Source organism: Archocentrus centrarchus, chromosome 14 (genome assembly GCF_007364275.1).
Source record: "Archocentrus centrarchus isolate MPI-CPG fArcCen1 chromosome 14, fArcCen1, whole genome shotgun sequence".
Taxonomy (NCBI): domain Eukaryota; kingdom Metazoa; phylum Chordata; class Actinopteri; order Cichliformes; family Cichlidae; genus Archocentrus; species Archocentrus centrarchus.
In genome coordinates this window covers 16,164,174-16,184,249 of record NC_044359.1, presented here as the reverse complement: position 1 = coordinate 16,184,249, position 20,076 = coordinate 16,164,174, and the positions used below count along the sequence as shown (strand labels likewise).

Sequence of the window (20,076 nt, the reverse complement as noted above, 5' to 3'; positions counted from 1 at the left end):
TCAAACCAACAATGATGCCACATTCAGAGTCACTTAATTCACCTTTCTTCCTCATTCTGAACTTCATCAGGGCGTCTTGAACATGTCTATAAGCCTAAATGCGCCAAGTTGCTGCCATGATATTGGCCGATTAGATATTTGTGTTAATGAGCAGCTGAACCGGCGTAACTAACAGTGGCTGGTGGGTGTTCATCAACAGCATCCAGAAGCACCACAGTTACACCTCACTGCCCTGCTGAAGCAGTACACATTTGTGGAGTTTGAGTTAAATGATAAATGGACTGGTACTTAAATATAAATAGCCCTCTTCTACTCCTACTGGGCAGTCAAAGCATTTATTTTCAACTTTAATCTAGAAAAAAATAGGAATGAAATAAAGTACAATAAATATAACAAGGAGAAAAAAAATTGCTTCCAGTATAAGCCTAGATTTTGTTCCTTCAGTTATATATTTTACTTATTTTTTTTTAAACTAGAAAAATTATTCATCTATCACATTGATTAATTTTGCTTAGAGATTTTGTTGCAATATATAATGTGATTTTATCGCTTCCTCAATAAAAAATAAAAGAGCACCAAGTAATGTGTAGTAAAAAGTCACCACAGAACTGCAGAAAGTTAACTGACAAAGGGGAAATTAATTCTAACAGAGAAGCACTGATTGTGGAGTCCCAAATTTTTACAGTGACAAAGGCTGCAACAACCCCAAGAGCCCTGATGACAATCAAACACTTCAAAGAACAGTTCAGCGCCCAATGATGTCCCGCCAGAACATTTTTTAAAACTCAGAGAACTGTTATTCTTCTCTTTTTCCTCATTTTCATTGATCTGTATTTGATACTGTCATCTGTCGTTTCCACACTATGACACTATCTGTGCCACTTAAACTACTCCTAATATCCTGTGTGCTTACATACTTCCTTGCATTTCACCTTTTCACCTTGGTGCCTTCTGGCAACACACTGAAACCTAAACTCTTTAGGTACGCACAAAAGCACAAACGTAAAGCGTCACAGTGTCATATTCTGCTAATTACCATCCTCCCTGTGTGAGAATGATGCAGTCGTGTGCCTGCAGACTGGATCCAAAGACTGGAAGGGCACAGCGTGTTCTCAGCTTCACTCTGTTCTCTTGTCTCTGGAACATATCCCTACAGCTCTAAAATGCAATGATATTCAATATTCAGAGCCATTCTCAAATGTTCCATTTCTGGTTGATGGTCAGGCAGCATTCTTTTTCACACACTCAACTTTACTAAATGAAGACATCTAAGAGGAGCCTATTGTGTGTACATTGAATGGGATCTGGATAACACGAGCAATTGACTTAACTGTTTTTGATGTAAAAATAAGAGTGTATTTCATAATGTGAGTTAGAAACAGTATAATAGTAGGACCATTCTAAGTTTCATCAGTATTATAAAATAAAATCTTACACAATCCTGAACAAAAACTGGCAATATTTGCAACAGTGTGATACAATTTATGAAAGGCATTAAACTGCATAATTGTATCTAGAGTTTTTCAGTGCATCACAACATAATGGAAACACATACTGTATTGTGCATCCTTACTGTTAGTGGGTGTCTCATCTAATTATGTCTTTTGCCTATAGGAACACAGCAGGATTCAGCATATCAAAGGCCACACTGACCTGGGCTTTCTGTGTGGCTTTGTGTGCGTATCTGTGTGTGTTGAACACTCTTACAGACAAGGACAACCTGTAGCATTAGGCTTGGCTTGTGGGTGCTTTGGCAGATCGGGTGGCACAGGCCCAGGTGGGGGTAAGAAAGGTCGACCATGTAACCCTTAATTAGCTGACATTTGCCTCAAAGGCTGGCACTGAGGGGAGGAGGAGGGGCATTTGTCGCTGCTAAAAAAGCATGCTGCAAGTGAGAACACAGGAGCATCTTTTATTGCTAAAGGCCAAGCTGTCATTGTGAAGCCACAGGAGCAGCAGGGGTCGAGATACCTGGCTTAAGAGATAAAGCAAAGCAGCAAGTCTCATTAGGAGTTGGTGCATGGGAAAAGCCAAGCTGCTGAGATAGAGGAGGCGATGATGGTGATGATGATGACCATGAATGACTTTGTCTTTGGGCAGTCAATATTAATGAGCAGTCAGTATTAATGAGCTTGACCGTATTCCCTTTATATTTTCAAGAACTCACATGATCCATAGAAAATTGTACATCAGCAGTGGAAGAAAGCAGAATGGATGTTGTTCCCTGATCTGAGGAGTCCTGATTTCTGCTGTGACATTCAGATGGTATGGTCAGAATTTTCCACGAAATACATGAAAACATGAATCCATCCTGCCTTGTATCAAAAATTCATGTTAGTCATAATGGTGTTGTGATATGGCAGAGATTTTCTTGGCATGTTTTTGGTAACAATCACAAAAGTCAAATTTTCTCAAACTGGTTTCTTGCGCTCAAATGACCTTCACAGTCACCAGACCTCAATCAAATAGAGCACCTTTGGGATGCTGTGAAATGAGAGATTCACATCATGGATGTATGTAACAAAGTTGCAGCAGAAATGGGATGTCAGTATTGACCAAAATCTCTAAGCAATGTTTACAGCACCTTTTTGAAGTTATGCCACAAAGAACTAAAGCAGTTATGAAGGCGAAACAGGAAGGTCTCCAGCCCATAATCAAGTGGCCAGGAACAAGTATAAAAAAAAGGTCAGTTTTAAGTGATATGCTTGCAGCATGTGTCTTTTTGTTTGTTTCTTTTGGGATTTGGGTTTGGGATCACACTCCGCAGCCTCCCAAAAAAGGTCTATGCCAGAGTACTGGAAAGGACGGTCTGTCCTCCAATACAGTTTTCGTCCTGGTCGCGGAATAGTGGACCAGCTCTTCATGCTCTCAAAGATATTCAAGTGTGTGTGGGAGTTTGCCCATCCAGTCTACATGTGTTTTGTGGACTTGGAAAAGGCATTCGACTGCGTCCCTCAGGATATTCTGTGGGAGGTGCTGCAGGAGCATGAGGAGCCATACTCCCGGAGTCATTCGGTATGCACAATTAGTATGCACAGCCATTTGGGAGGAGCCAGTTGAGGTGGTTCGGGCATCTGACTAGGATGCCTCCTGGACGCCTCTTGGGTGAGGTGTTCCTGGCATGTCCTACTGGAAGGACGCCCCGGGGCGGACCCAGGACACTCTGTTGAGATTATATCTCTCGGCTGGCCATGCCTGGGAATGCCTTGGGGTCCCCCTGGTTGAGCTGGCAAAGGTGGCTGGGGAGAGGGAGGTCTGGGTAACCTGGCCCCATATAAGTGGAAGAAACTGGATGGATGGATGGATGGATGGATGGATGGATAGATAGTTTGGGGTTTTTTTCTAATTTTTTTTATGACCTGTGAATGAGGTCGTAAAATGTGAGTCAAACTAAATACATTTGAATTACCAGGATATCTGCTGGTTACTCAAAAAATGTGGTCAGATCTTCATCTAAGTCACAGTTATAGTCAAGCTAAATCTAACTAAATTAATAATATAAAGTTCATTTGTTTAAAATATAATGAACAGTTTCACACCCTGATTGGGCTGAGCCCTTTATAAAAACAGTTTCCAAAAGAACTGTTGATATTTTATGAACCTAGGGACTACAAAACCCACTGACCAGTCAGAATCAATACTCCCAGTTTCTCATTTGCATTCAGTTTAAGGAATGAACTAATCCATGAAAAAAATAGTACATAAAAGAATTACCCAGCAATTACGAACTGAAGACTTTCGATCCCACATAGTCATAATCAAAAGTAGGTCAGACGGCTCTGTACTAATGTTGTCTAGGGAAAAGAGCAGTGTTTCTATTCACAGGATATTTTTTTTCCTTGACTCAGCATTGAATCAGAGAATGTTTACCCTACCATTTATCCTTTTATGACCACATAATCACTACCGGGATATTGGAAACCTATTCATTGTTCTTTGGAGTCATTTTGAAAAATAATTCCCAGTATGTATTTTCCGGTGATCTGGATGTGTTGTATCTGCTCACTTTGCAACAAAATTGGCCTAAAATCCAATTTTGTTGCAGAGGACATGACACATGAGAAAGAACTGATCACTTGTTTGTTTCAGCTAGCAGTTTGTCATGCGTGTATTAGCCAGGAGAGCTGCAATGCAGCTTCTATTAGCGCTGATTAACAGATGGGTCTGTTTCAGCCTTAACCATAACAGGGCTGTTTGACTGTTGGACTATTTGGTTAAGTTACACCTTAACCTCCAGCAAAAAGGCATCTGAGATGAAAGAGTTCGACTTGTTTCCTTGATTTAAATGATATATGACACAAAAAATGGGAAAAAAAAAAAATGTTCTTGTCATATTCCTGGATTTGTATAAACTGTATTTCTTTCATGCGCTGACATTTGCTAAACTGTGAGATAGCAATTTGCAATCATCAGCCATTCTTTGTCACTGCTGGAGTACATCAAATTGTAGCTTGTTTAGGTGAACATTTACTCTCTGAATTTTTTTAAAATACATTTTTCAGCCAAAAGCAAAAAGTAAGGAAATCATGAGAATTTACACATAGACAGATAGATAGATTTAATCTAAATAGAGGGGATGAAAGTGATAAATTAGATCGTTCCAGATACAGCCACACCAAATGAGTATTTAAGAAAACTGTACATTTACTGAGGCATACAGATAACGAGCTAGAGCATTAAATAAGGATAATAGTTATATTCTCTATGGATAAACAGAGGAAAATTAACCAGAGGGCAACTGAGACAACGTGGTAGAAAAAAAAAAGAAATAGGCTGAAATACAGGGAGCTAAGGGCCAATTAAGATGAGAGTTGCAAAGAGCAAATTAAGCAATTAGAATTAGAGGGATAAAGTGTGAAATAGAAAAAGTGACCAAAATTTGGGGCTCTTCTGAGTTAGGAATGTGATGAAGGGCCGGAGCAGTTCAGTGAAAGCTGATCCTCTTAGCTTTTCTCTCAGTTGACTGACCCTACAAGCTATTAGCAGGATCTAATGGCCTCATTACAGCCTGCTATCAGAGGCAGAGGAGTAACCGAACCCTGGACCTGGTCATATGACACCGTGCTGATACTCGACCGGGCCAATACACACACACACACACACACACACACACACACACACACACACACACACACACACACACACACACACACACAGGTCATGCAACCATACAGCCACACACACACAGACCATTAAAAGAGCACCCAAAATAATATACATGCTGAATCGTGTATGCAGAAGCCACCAGGACAGAAGCACACCTGTCATGCTGTTTGCTTACATTAGATGTGAACTGTGATGCAAAAAGGGCTCCTGGGGGAATTTTATGGGAATAAATTCAGACTTGTTCCGACATGTTGTGATAAAAGTGACAAACAAGCTGCCAAATGTGATGACAAAAACATTAAGATGCAGTCAGTCTAAAATCAGCCCACACGCACATCCTGTTTAACCAGAGACTAATTCAAGGTATATTATTGTCAAATTTGTTTCTTACATTACTGGCGATGTGATTTGGGGCTTTAGGCTTTTATGACTTTATTATTGTATTGTTAATTTGCAGGAAGATCTAAAGACTAAAGCTGAATTATCTTATTACATATTTAAAGCCACACATTTGCACTTGAAGAACTTCGGCAAATATATTATTACAGTTTAACCTGACCATTGTGTTCTTGACTATTTAACAGCTGGTTAGTCCATTTAATGTAAAATAATGAAACTCACTAACTCCCAGAGTGGCAAAATCTTTAAATCACCAGCCCTTGTATTGTGACTTTTCCTCTTTTTTTAGCTTTGAACAAAATGAAACAGTCATTGATATATTGAAAATAATTATTTTCCCCATTAAAGAGAAAGCAATTCATAGTTGCTACAGTGAAATTGGTGTCACTAGTTTTCTGCTGGCAGCTTAATCACAGGCTCGGCCACTTTAGTAGCTTCTCCACTCTGGAATAAAAGCAGAGAGCTGTATGAGCTCATGCCTCTCCCCCTCTGTCACAAAGGAGAGCGTGGAGCTCTGGAAGCCCCAGAAAACCCTCAGCCCAGCTACATCAAACCCACACTCTGAACAAGCAATACACACAAACGCACACAAACACAGCTTTGCACAGTGCACGCGCAGAAATATGCAAGCACTCACAGATTCACACAGTGTCAGAATCCCTCAATTCTATGCACCCACACCCACCAGCCACTGAAGAGCGAGTCAGACAGCCGCTGCCTTTGAACGTGAATTGAAAGCCCAGCTCGATCCACAGAGACTAACAGCTCCAATCCAACAAACTGCTGCATCTCTCATCCACCCTTTCTTCTTTCTGTTAACGACAAGCAGCTCTGACAAGTGTGAGAATGGGACAGGTGTGTATGTGTGTGTGTCTGCCCCCTTGTTTATCCACATGAGTAAACAATATTTTGTGTGTGCCGACTCTTGAACTGAGAGGCGTTCATTCTTTATTCATCGATAAATACCGACTGTGGCCCGATTAACAAAGTTGGACCTGACAAGTTACCGGACTTGGAGCTTTTTGTGTGAGGGACAGTGCCAAGCAGACGCTAAAAACAGGCTGTCAGCGCTGAAAACTCACATCATAATTATCAGCGATGAATAATTCAGAGTCAGAAACAATCAGAGAGTGTCACAAAAGATGTCATCTCTCTGCACCCTCTCTTCCTTTGTCACTGCCTTTTATCACCTTCTTTTTGTCTCTTAGTCTGCCTTGGATTTCCTGAATGCGTTACTCTCTCTCAAAAATCTCTCTCCTTTTTTTTTTTTTTTAATTCTACAGAATGCTTTCAAATTAAATACACAAGCAGGTAATTAGTCATCTTTTTGGAGCAGAATTGCTTGTAAACAGTCTATCGTGTTTAGAGCACAAACCTCCTCCCATCCTCTAATCTGCTACTGTAAGCTGGGCTGAGCTGAAGGAGATTTTCAACAATGATAATGCTCAATTCACCATTTTGTGGTGGAAATCAGGAAAGCTGGCACCAGCTGGCATCTTAATCTGCATTTATGAAAGATGAGCATATAATTTCTCCCTCCCTTTCTTCACTCCCTCCTGTTTTTTTTTCCCTTTTTCTTCATCTGCTGGGAAATAAAAGATTAACACACTCCATGAATAAAGGATACTTCACTTGAAGAACTGACAAATGCTCCCCATTTCAAATAGCTGATGGAGAGTCAGAGTAATGACTTTGTCTGCATCCATGCATACCATTCACTATCTTTTCTTTTTTTAGAGCCATCCACAAGAATAGCCACTTCCTCTCACCTTGGCTTAAGCAGAATTAAGACCATATTCCCTTTTGGCAGCTTAGCAAAAGGTTTCTTGAGGAGGAGAGGGATGAAAGAGCAAATAAATTATTTGAAAGGGAGCTATGTTTGCGCCACTCCCTCTGAGAAAGACAACAAAGACTAAGAATGAGGATGCACAAGAGTAGAGCATTGGTGAGAAATACAGTATGAAGTTGGAGCGAAAATAGCACAAGAGGTGAAAAAAAGGCAGCAATAATGAAAGAGATTATGAGGAAAGGTAGTGTGTACTGTGTGTGTATACATGTCAGGGGTGGATCAGAGCTTGCAAAAGCGAATCCTCTTTAGCTGAAATAGGGCTGCTGCTGCAACAGCTGGGTCTCAGTATGCTTCAGTTCATTTAATAAGAAATAGTAATATGAATAAGTAGACTGGTCAGTTTCCACACAAAGGCAAAAGCAAACGATGGGATCTGTCTTTCACTTCAGTATCTTTTGACCTCCTGACTTAGTCATTAGGTCCAAATGATGATGAAAATGAATAAAAATGTCTCATGTTGCTCTTATAGTTACCCAATGTTGATTAAAGTGACGTATAGTAGTTTGAAATGTACCAATTGCAATTTCCACAAATTTCCTGATTCAGATTTCTGCTTTTTTTTTTTCCTAAGCATGAACTCCCAATACCAATATTTGCAGATTCCGATTTTCTTCCTAAAAACTCTGACGGCATATACAAACAAAACTCAACTTTTCTTCAATGCGAAATTTGATTTTCATAATTTCCCTCAAACTGCAGGAAGTTAAAGGATCTTCTTTCACTGAAACAACTCAAAGGGCTGTGCTACTGGAAAGAGGTACAAATAACTAACTGAAAATGAGATGCTGTGCACCCATCTTTACCCGACAGATTTTACCTTATCAGACAAAAGCAGGTGCAGCAGATTTATATCACAAAATAAATAACAGTTACTTACACAATTTTCCAGTATATTTATAACTTCACCACAGGGCACCGATACTTTTCTCTCATCTCCATAACTTTCCTCGTAACTGCTTTGACCCTTTGCTCATACCGAGGCTCGGGATGCTAGCGTGTGGCTGTCTCTGAGTTCTAGATATCTTTAGCTTTAGCCACTTAAACCTTTGTTAGCTTCTTGTTGAGTGAAGCTGATTTAAGTATCTGATTAAGTTTGCTCTTACAAATGTTTCTTGGGTGGTCCCACTTTGGCAAACTTTTTGTCTTCACTCACAGTAAAGAGCTTCCACGCTAACGGCACATTAGTATGTGGCTATGAGTGCGCATGCAACTACTTGCCTGCAGTGCTGTGTGCATGTTTGGCTGTAGCTCAGGAGGTTGAGCAGGTCACCTACTGATTGGAAGGTCAGCGGTTCAAATCCTGCCTACTCCAGGCTGCAAGCCAATGTATCCTTGGGCAAGATACTTAACCCCAAATTGCTCTCTGATGCAACTGTTGGAGTCTGAATGTTAGGTAATAAAAAGCACTTAGCTTAGATAATCATGGAAGTGCTTGTGTGAATGGGGTAAATGCAAGCATGTTGTGTAAGTGCTTTGAAGTACTCAGAAAGAGTAGAAAAGCGCTATATAAGAACTAGTCCATTTACCATTCTATATAAGAACTAGTCCATGTTGTATATGCATGAAAAATATGTTAATCTTATTGCAGTTTGGGTCACTCTCCAAAACAGTTAGTATGCGTAGAACCTTTGTGTCCAGAAGGAAAAAAAGAAACAAAGTACCAACTATAATGTGTTAGCTATTACGTCCCTGTGAAGCTTGACTGAAGACATTAAGACCTAACATTTCATTCCCTTCTTTTCCCAGTCAATTCACTTCATGCACCCAAACTGGAGCCAAGTTACTACTAAATAAGTTTGTATGTGGCACAGGTTTAACCCACTGGGTTGAGTAGACAACATAAGCTGTAACACAAATGCAGAGGTTTGGGTCTGAATCTGCCCCAGGGCCATTTACTACATCTTTTCCCCTTTGTGATTTCCTGGTTTCTCTCCACTATTCTGACACAATAAAAGCTAAAAGCCCCAAAAATGTACTTTAAGATTGATGTTCATGTTGTGAATCATAACATAAAACATTTTATTTTTAAACTGAAGTGAGTCCTAAATGTTTTAAATTAAAAAGCAAAAAAAAGCAAAACAATTAGTCCCTTAACGACTTTAATGGGCCGTCTGTTTCCTAACTGAAACACTGTAACATATTGACTGGCTAAGAGCACAGGCTGGTTGACAACATGTAAATCTTTCCATACTGAGGATTCCAAGAAACACTGAAATGCACCTGAGGATCCAGAGATAATTGTTGTTGACGTCAAAGAGGATGCGGTGAAGTAAACAATGATAGAACACACAAAGACACACGGACAAAGAAATACATGCGTGCGCGCGCACACACACGCCATCCTCCATCACATTCCTTCCATTTATCTTTCCACTTGTTTGGAAAGACTTATCAAGTCTCTGAAGACATCATGTAATTGTGACTCAGTCTATTGTAAATAATTCAAACTCCCCACAGAGATTTATATTAAGCACTAAGTAATTCTGAATTAGGTTTCGATCTACAGTAGGACAAACCCAAAACACACACACACACACACACACACACACACACACACACACACACACACACACACACACACACACACACACACACACACACAGAGCACAAATAATTTATCAGACCACCACCTAATGTAAAATTTAAGCCATAGCTGCCCTAAATTAACAGTATTGGCAATTACCAAAATCATTTTTTATGTTTTTTGTATGGCTAATCCACTAGTATGTTCAAGCTCTTTAATCAAAATGATATAATTATATAGAATATAATTATTATTGTTATCTGACAATTTTCAGGTTTACTGTTTTTCAAAAAAACATAGTAAAGTTCTCCATTAGTGTTTGTTCCAAGTGTCACATTAAACGTATGTCGCCTGTACGCAACTTATCGGTCGCCAAAATTTGTATCCATGAAACAATTTTGCTTGGTTCACCACTAAATATGGAATGAAGAATTTGAATGCACCACAGCTAGTAGCAAAAATCATTTTAACTGTTAGATACAGATTGCTTCTGTTTAACAACTGCAATAATGTTATGGGTAAAAAAAAAAGAAGGTATCAAATGGTTGGGTACACCTCTGACTAGTTCAGTGTCTGAAGGAAGTAATGGGGTAGTAAAGATACAACAAGCTAGACGCAGATATGCTACCTGTGGCAGCTTAAAATGAAATGAAAATGCTCAGTTAAAGTTGTCATACTTAAATGAGTTGTGTTATATGTTGTGTGGCTCCATGCAGATTTTTCTGGTCAAAAACTGTTCAAAAAGCACATGACCCCCTGGACTATAATAACATAGGCAATACCAAATTAGGAAAGTCTATTTTAAGGTAATATTATTTTCCATTTAATAACACAGTGGAATTAAACTAATTTCCACCTTGCATCATGTTTCACGCTCAGAGGTTGCTCTATTGCCCCTTGATGACACTGAACTCACTTACACTTTCCCCCCTGGCTCTGTCGGGATGAGCTGAAGGGCTGTTGCTAACCTTATTACTTCTCTGTCCTTGCTCCCGTGAGATTGTTCATATTTGCCATATAGTGGCATACTGTACAGCGCAAGAACTCATTATTGAAAATTACATGAAGATGTCTGCTGATGTGGCTATTATTGTCTCATTATTATGGAACTCAGAATATTTATAGGCATAACTACATCCAATACATTTACCCCGATCTCAAACCACATCAAAACCCAGATGTGCAAAAGTCTTGAGCCGTCTCTCTTTTTTCCAATATTTTGCTTCCAAGGAGTCAAACTTTATAGTAATTTTAAATTTGGTCTTGATCAGCTGTTCTCTGGGCTTTATGAAGGTATTTCAAGGTTTTTCTTTGGACATTGGCTGCTTTTTTACTCATTTTCAGTTCAGTCTTTGTACCTGACCATTTTCAGAGGAATGTCCTTTTGTTGTTTATTAAGCCACTTAACACTTATAAGACATTCAAGCATAAAAAAGGAACTAAACTCAAGTGAGGAACCAGTGTTGTGTTTACATAATGGACATCTTAGCAAAGAACCAATTTTACATTGTACCTTTAGGCACTTTGTTTCTAGCACCCTGATTACAACACATGATTTGTTCCCATTTTTTTGGTTGAATCTATGAAAAATGCCACTGAAAACACAGATGGACGGGCATAAAACAATATTTCGTACCAAGGTGATTCCCAATGAGCTATCAGCTGAAAACTTTACATATCTCTGCATGATGCTGAGTGTATCCTTAAAAACAAATGTAAGAAAATAGGAAAAAAATCCAGCCAAGACCTTACACGGGACCTAAGAGATGCATCTGGCCCTTCAGTTTATCCATCTGCTGCTCACCAAAGCCTCATCAGAAATGCTCTCAGTAGAAGGGTGGCTGTCAAGAAGCCATTCTCTCTATATAATACAATATATCTGCTCATATGAGCTGCAACACAAACTGAAACTAGATGCTCTCTGAGCAACTTTAATGTTCTACTGATTGATCATTTAAATATATGTAATATTAAAGATTGTGTGTGTGTGTGTGTGTGTGTGTGTGTGCGTGCGTGCGTGTGTGTGTGTGTGTGTGTGTGTGTGTGTGTGGTGATGAGGCTTTGCACGAATCCATATCTAGCCATCATATGGAACAAACTATTGCCAAGTGTGTTCTATTCCTGACATGATGAGACTTGTAAATTATATAATTAACATGTCATCATGTTGCATGTGATTAATGTCATTATCATCATTACTCCCCTCATTATCATCAAAATTATCAAAGGCCAACGGAACGAGAATTTGTACGTTCTATATTTAAGCCCATATAGACAGGTGCATACACACGCAAACATGAAATGCATTCACTTGGCAAACCAAAGTCAGCAAGTCCACATCTGAGGGAGGAAATTATATATTCAATTTCCATACAAATGAGCTGAGAGTTACTTTCAGCTCCTCTTCCTATTTGAAGCTAATGAATGCAGATTGAAAAGATGTTGATTCCATCTAAACAAACGCCCCCAACACCTGCGCATCAACTGGCAAGTCTGTCCTCTCCAGAACTGAAATAGAAAACATAATTTAAATATTCATACCCCTCAATGGGCTGAATGAATAAGCAAATTATTAATCCGTCCCACTTATTTCTCCTCCTCTCTTTCCTGTGGAGGTTTAGGAGCGTGGACAAGAGCAAGTAGCCTGCTTAACGTTAAATGGTGTAATTTGTTATCTGGGGGTGTTGATAAATTAGCGTTCTCTGTTACAGTGATGTATCCTATTAGTCACAATCTGAGAAGGTCTCTCTCCTTCTATGTTTATGTCTTTGTTCAGACATCAGAGTGGAGGAGTAATTTCAAAGGCCAATACACACAGAAAGCATTTTATGAAGTGTTTTTGCTGTCCATCCATGCTGTGGATGGAGCAGAAAGATTTCATCAAATGTGTCCATCCACACTCATTCTAACCCCCCCCCCCCCCCCCCCCCCCCAATCCCCCGTGCCCTCTGAAATCAATAAATAAAAATCGGTGAAACACCACTTTCACCAATTTATTCTGCTGAGCCATCGTGAAAACTGTTTTCATCCAGGAAATTTTTCCATCAGTCTGGCGAGGACGGCTGCTCTCTTTAACGTCCACTTTGAAAAACAGTTTGTTCTCAGGACAGAAACACTAAACAGAGTCAGTGCGGGTTCAACCGACCGAACACATGAGATGCTCTTCGGTCATATATGAATGTGGATTCCCAATAAGTGGTGTGCTGAATACAGAAATCACAATGATTCAGTGGGCATCAGAAGTGACAGTGACTTTTTCATGGACTACTAATTCACTATATTGTACAACTATGTTGTATTGTGTTTTGGTCTGAGTCTGCAAATATTCTTTTTTATGTAATGTTAAGGAAATTAAGTGTATTTATTAAAAAAAGATGCTAATTAATGTTCCTTTTTATTTCTCATAAATTTTTTGTATGATAGAGGGTTGCTTTATTTTTTTTGTCTGTATGTTATGAATATGGCAACCTTTAACATTTTGCACACTCATTGTATTGCATCTATTTTGGCAGTATACCGCCGCCAATAGTGGAGCATCTCAAGCACTTTGAGTTATTCAGCAACTTAAAATAATAACATTTGGCAGCAGGCATGCTTTTACTGCCCCTGTAAGTTGTGGCTTTGCCATAAAAGCAGATATTTCTGCCTGAAAAGCACTTAACTTGCATTTTGCAAATTAAATAAGGCATCAACACGGCAACATAGATGGAACTGGCGCATTTGATGATGCACATATTCTCTGGCGCAGGGTAAACTGTTGTGTCAGGCATGACCTTAATGTCAAGACATCTTGACCTTGCACAGTGGTGGAGCTGTCATATTAGAAAATTATGTGGATGAAAACAGCCAAGGAGAAAAGAAGAGTATATAATGCTCTGGTGAAAAATGAAGAAGAGAAGCATAAGGAGGGCACGTACTGAAATAACAGAGCAATCACTCAGAGACTATTTCTGTCCTGTTATTTGTAAAGAAACAGTGGGGCAACAAACCGTTAACTGCATTACTAAAGGTTATTACAAAAACTATGGTATATTAACTTATAAAAATGCCAGTTTATAAGAATACCTCTTACCTGTGTATGATGCGCTTGGTGCGGAGATATCCCAGAGCCAGGGCCAATTCACAGATGTAGAGTTTGACGGTGCTCTCTGAGAAATGGACATTCTGTTGGAGATGGTAGCGCAGGTCTCCTCCCAGAAGCAGATCCACCACCATAAACATGTCCTCCTCGTCTTGGAAGGAATACCTAGAGAGAAAGGCAAGCAGAACAGAAGAGTGACATGGTAACAAGGACCTAAGGAAGTGGGAACAGCATGGAAAAAATAAACTGGAGAAGAGAAGGAATAAAAGCCAAGCAGATATGTAAGAGAGAGGTAGGGTAGGAAGGAAAGAGACATCAGTAATATCAGAAGCAATGGGAAAAAAGTGCAAGAAGAGGGAAAAGAAACAAGATACAAGATAACAAGTGCAAATTGAACTCAGGTTTGTGCTCCTCGGGCAAATCAACCTTTTTTTTGAGACAGTGTGTAAGTTTGACAAGAACAAAGGGGTCAACAAAATTACCCATCAGGCTTTAAACAACATGCTCTCTATTAAACACAACCTCTGAAGCCTCCCATACTCTCTGAGGGCAGGTGCTCCTCTAGTCAAGCCCAAAAGAAAAACACTAATCACAGGCTTTCACATTGCAGCACAATGCTGGCTGGGTTATGCCTGTGGCAAAGCTTATTAACCTTCTGTCGTGGTCCGAGATGGGTCGGGGGGGGGGGGGGGGGGGGGGGGGGGTTCTCCCTCTTTCTCTCTCTTTCTGTTTAGCCTCTCCCACTTTCCTCTGCTCTCAGGTGGAGTTTGGGCTGATCAGGAGCTGCTTTGGCATGGGCCAAGTCCAGTTTGAGTTGCTGTAGCACAAATAAATGATCTTTGCATTCTGAGCTTCTCACCAGGGCTTCACTTTTATTTCCCCTTCAAGTTCGTTTGTTTCTCACCCACAATTTAATTTATACAAAAATTTTATCATTTTTTTTAGTTAGCCAGAACGGGGCCAGAACTAAACAGAGAGCACACTGAAAGAGGAGGGAGTTAACGTTAGCTTAGTAAAAACTTTTACCCTAAATGCAGAGGTGGTTGGGACTTGGACAGACTGGGGCACCTGGGGGGGAGAAGAGGAGCGAGAAGAGGAACGAGGCAGGTGATGATAGATAGACTGATCCCAAACCTGTTTGCACTTTTTGTGTATATTTTATAGTATGTGTTGTGTTTTTCATGCTAACAATGTTAATAAAATTATCAAATGCATTCAGTGGCACTCATTTGTCTTATTTGGCTAGTGGAAATTCTGATTGGCCGGTAACTTTAGAGAGTTACCAGCTACATTAGCTGGTGATCAAAAAAGTTAATTTAGAACCCTGGTTAAGAAGTGTGTTCTTTTTACTGCTGGCAGAAAAGGGCCATCATCTTGGCTAAAACTCAACGTCCAGTGGCCAAGGTGGCTCTTTTTGCCACGTTGGTGAACACCCTTCCTCTGGGCCCTTCACAATAAACTGAAGGTGAAGCTTTTCTGCACTGGATGGATGGGGATTGATTGAGCTGACTCCAAAGTGTCTGCTAAGGCTCAGATAATGCTGAGACCGCTTAACATCTTATTGCCTGCGGCCTCAGAATTTGGAAAGACTATCTGTGACATGGACATCCTGGTGATGTACACACACTTAACAACAATAAATATTATGTATTCATCCTAAAGATAACCCTATTTCTGACTGTCTTTAGGATATCCTATTTACCCTAAAGACAATAACATGGTATCACATGATAGATCAGGTTTAAGGGATCTATCTATCTATCTATCTATCTATCTATCTATCTATCTATCTATCTATCTATCTATCTATCTATCTATCTATCTATCTATCTATCTATCTATCTATCTATCTATCTATCATTAACTGTCTGGTCACATTTACTTTCTTATTTATTTAAAGAACTTACATGAGTGATGTATTATACATAACAAATATAGTTTCCTTGGCTTGGTGGCTTTGTTTTCTTGAACTGCAGCGCGCTGAGCACTGAATGTGCCGCCCCTAATTTTTTTATGTTTTGCTTCCAAGCAGCCAGACTCTCTTGTAATTTATTAAAGTGGTCTTGAACAATAGGTCTCCAGACTTTCTGAAGGTCTTTTAAAGTCTTTGGACTGTGGCTGCTTTGTCACTCATTTTCAGTCTAGTTCTTGAACCTGACCCCTTCCAGAGGAATTTTTTTCTTTGTTGTTGCTGTTTGTTAAGCCACTTAACACTCTCCTATGAATCATAAAAAGTAACTAACTCAAGGGATGAACCAGTGTTGTTTACAAATAACAGATAACTTAGCAAAATAGCAAAAAAAAAGTTATTTTAAATTGTATCTTCAGACACTGTTACTAGTAGCTGTTGTAAAAACACATCCATCGTTCCCATTTCTTTAGTTGAATCTATGAAAAATGCCAACAATAACAGTTTGAAAGGCATAAAAATGTATCTTTGCACCAACAAGGTGATTTCCAATGAGCTATTAGCTATTATAACCCTAACCCAGAAAATAGGAAAAAAATCCGGGCCAAAACCTGACACAGGACCTGAGAGATGCTTTTGGCCCTTCAGCTGATCCATCTACAATATAAGGGTGGCTGTCAAGAAATTACACAGTAAGTGAACTGAAAATAAGTGGGAACAGGTCTTAAGAAGGGATGAGTCCAAATTTGAATTTTTTTGCTTCATATTCTCACCAGTATGCATGGAAAAGGTCAGGAGAGAGGTAAAACAGCGTATACAGCCATCTGAAACACAGTGGAGGCGCTGTCATGGTCATGTCATGGGCTGCATTTCAGCCAGTGGTGTTGGAGGTCTTGTCAAAGTGCTGTCAGATTTTGATCCGCCAACAATCAATATCATCTGGAAAGCATCTCACTGTAAACAGCTTCATTATTTTTGCATGACAATGATCCCAGACACACTGTCAGTGAAATCAAAGCAGACCTAGATAGAAAAACACACGATGGTCATGGACTGATCCCCCCAGAGCCCAGGAATCAATATTGTGTGCGACCATCTTGACTCAGAACACAACAAAACACAGCCAGTGTTTCAATAAATCACCGCACCTATTACCCATTTTCCAAGTAAAATGTATAATGTATATCAGTTCAAAATGTACAATGTTAAAATCTTGTTGCTCCAATATTTTATTAAGCAAAAATGAATTCTTGAGTCTTAAGGACAATGAGAATAAAAATGTATTCTGAAAAGAGGGGGCCTGCATCGGGAGTGTACTGAGATTTGATGCTGGAAAAGAAAAGTTTCAGCTGCTGTAAGGCAGATATAACGAGCGGCAGAGTGATTTGGCATGTCTGCTTGTGTGTGTGTGTGTGTGTGTGTGTGTGTGTGTGTGTGTGTGTGTGTGTGTGTGTGTGTGTGTGTGCATAAAGATGAAAGAAAGGGAGAGTGAGCTGGAAAAAGATGTGACACTTGAATCTGGCACAGAAGGAAAAAACACACATCCAACCTGCACGGTATTAACACCACATGCTCTGCGATGTTTCACTTTGATGCAGGATTTGTAGTTTTTGGGGATGACAACTGTGACTGTGTTCATGGACAGTAAAAACATTCAAGCTAATTATATTGTTCTAGTTCTGTGTACAAGCATGTACGAAGAGCTAATGAACCACACAGTTTGATATGTCAGTCTAGGTGCTTTGCTGTTATCACATACAATAATCAGAGAAAATACAATGAAGGGTAAACGATAGCAGGAATAAGTATGCGAATTTTAAAATGCACTGCTGAAAATGTGCAAAATACTGATGACTGAAAATCTGATAATCAAAGTTATAAAGAATACTTGCTGAAGACTCTAAACCAAGACAGTTTAAAATGTGAGACAGCTTTTAGTGTTTGCTGGATACACTATTTTTAATATCTTCTAATCATTTGATTGACTATCTATGCTTCTCATTCTCTCTCTTTCTGTCTCTTGTTTCTGGCCTGTTTCTCTCACCCTTTCTCATTCAGTCCACCTCAGTCCATCTCTCTTTCTGTCACACACACACGTGGAGTGTAAATACCTCAAACTGAGCAGACTTAAGGAGATAAAGAATAAAACGGGATGCTGTCACAAGCATTTAGGAGACACAAATAGGACATTAATCGCTCTTTTTCTTGGCCACAAAACAAGAGAAAGAGTTTCTTCTTTTGGGAAAACAGCAGTTTGTTTATTGAATTCAGTATGTACATAAAGTATACAATAAGATGATTTCTTCTAATGTGCTGAGTTCAGTGACTTTTTAAACACTTTGCTCTCCAGTAGTGTCAGTTGAAGTGATCTTTACATCTTAATTAAATTAGTTTTGTTGCCAATGTATCCATTACTACTAGTTATTTAACAATTTCATTATTTATTTGATGTCATGTGGAGATATCCTGAGCAGATCCTAGTGATTTCTATGCATGTTGATTTGGGCATATTTTAATAGACTGAGACTGGCAACTTAAAAAAAAAAACTCACAAATATTGGACATCCCTATTTTTTACCTTTAATTCATAATGCTTTTAATTAATTAATCAATTACATATCACACTGCATCAACCCAATGTATTTAGGCATGTAGACATGGCCAAGATGATGTGCAGAAGTTCAAACTGAGCATCAGAAAAGAGAAGAAAAGTGATTTAAGTGACTTTGAATGTGGCATGGCTGTTGGTGCCAGATGGGCTGGTCTGAGTATTTCAGGAACTGCTGATCTACTGGGATTTTCACGCAAAACCATCTGTGGCTTTTACAGAGAATGGTCAAAAAGAGAGAGAAAATATCCAGTGAGTGGCAGTTCTCTGGGTGAAAATGCCTTATTGGTGCCAGAGGTCAGAGGAGAATGGCCAGAGTGATAGGAAGGCAACAATAACTCAAATAGATGAGTCTTAATTTCTGCTGTGACATTTGGATGGTGGAGACAGAATCTGGCATAAACACAACACGAAAGCATGCATCTTCTAACAGGATAATGTGCCATATCACAAAGCTCAAATCATCTCAAACTGCTTTACTGAACATGACAATGAGTTTGCTGCACTCAAATGGCCTCCACAGTCACCAGATCTCTATCTGGCAGAACACCTTTGTGATGTGGTGTAATGGGAGGTTTGCATTATGGATGTGGAGCCAACAAATCTGCAGCAGCGTGCCAATATGGACCAAAACCTCTGAGGAATGTTTCCATCACCTTAGGTAAAAGGGGGTCCAACCTGGTATCAAGGTGTACCTAATAAAGTGAGTGTAAGTGCTGATATAAGTGCTGATGGTGTTCTCACTTCACTTGCATTACAGGAGTTTAATTTTCTGAAAGCTACTTGTCACTTGGCAAAAAAAAAGCAAATACAGTACAAGAGTTTTTTTTTAAAGTTGTTTAGTAGAATATTAATTGTTGGAATAAGTCAAAATAGGTATTAATATGAAAATTCAATGTATTGCTTCTTCAACTACTTGATGAATTCATAACTTTGTTGAGTTGGCTGCAGGGAAGCAAGGCCATCAAGTCAATCAATATCACACCCGAGCCCTTTGTGAAACCAGTTTAATCGAGTAGAAAACCAACTCTCATGCTTGGCTAAGGTTTCCAGGTTTTCCTGTCCCACTAGGATTTCCATCAAAGAGACAAGGTGGTAAAAACTGAAAGGGCTTAGCCATTATTGTTGGGGGGATGGGGGTGGGGTGGGTGGTTCTGTCCTTCAAGAATAGGAGGAGTGACTGACTTGGCAAAATCTTTCACATGACCAAAACACAAGACAGTAATGTCACACAGACTTATCTGTGCATAGTATATTAGATATTTCATAGTAGTTGCTAATAAACAACATCTCTCTGGAACTGACTGGCTTAGTGCTAATACAACTCTATAATCTCTGCTCTTTCAGCACTGCTTCTTTAAAAAAAATGAAACAGTGCTTCTGAATGTGCTCACTCGCTCTCTGACCATGGGGAGCTGGTACTTGGAAGGCAGCTGAATATGAATGAAGTCTTTAGCGACCTGCTGCCACTGCTGTCAAGATGAATTAGAAATGGCACTGATTACGCTGTTTGCCACAGGTACACTTTGGGTCACTGAAGCTATTTGAGTTACTGTTGAGGCCGTCTCATATTAAAACTGTGCATAGGTGCTGATCATTG

At 39.5% G+C, this 20,076-nt stretch overlaps 1 protein-coding gene across 1 annotated transcript in view; it reads right to left on the bottom strand.

Moving 5' to 3' along the window:
• stk32a (serine/threonine kinase 32A) overlaps window positions 1-20,076 on the bottom strand; it is a 62,901-nt gene that overhangs the window by 30,515 nt on the left and 12,310 nt on the right. The window contains exon 4 of the mRNA XM_030746540.1: window positions 13,951-14,124. Coding sequence (XP_030602400.1) covers window positions 13,951-14,124 — 174 coding nt within the window. The remainder of the gene's footprint in view (window positions 1-13,950; window positions 14,125-20,076) is intronic.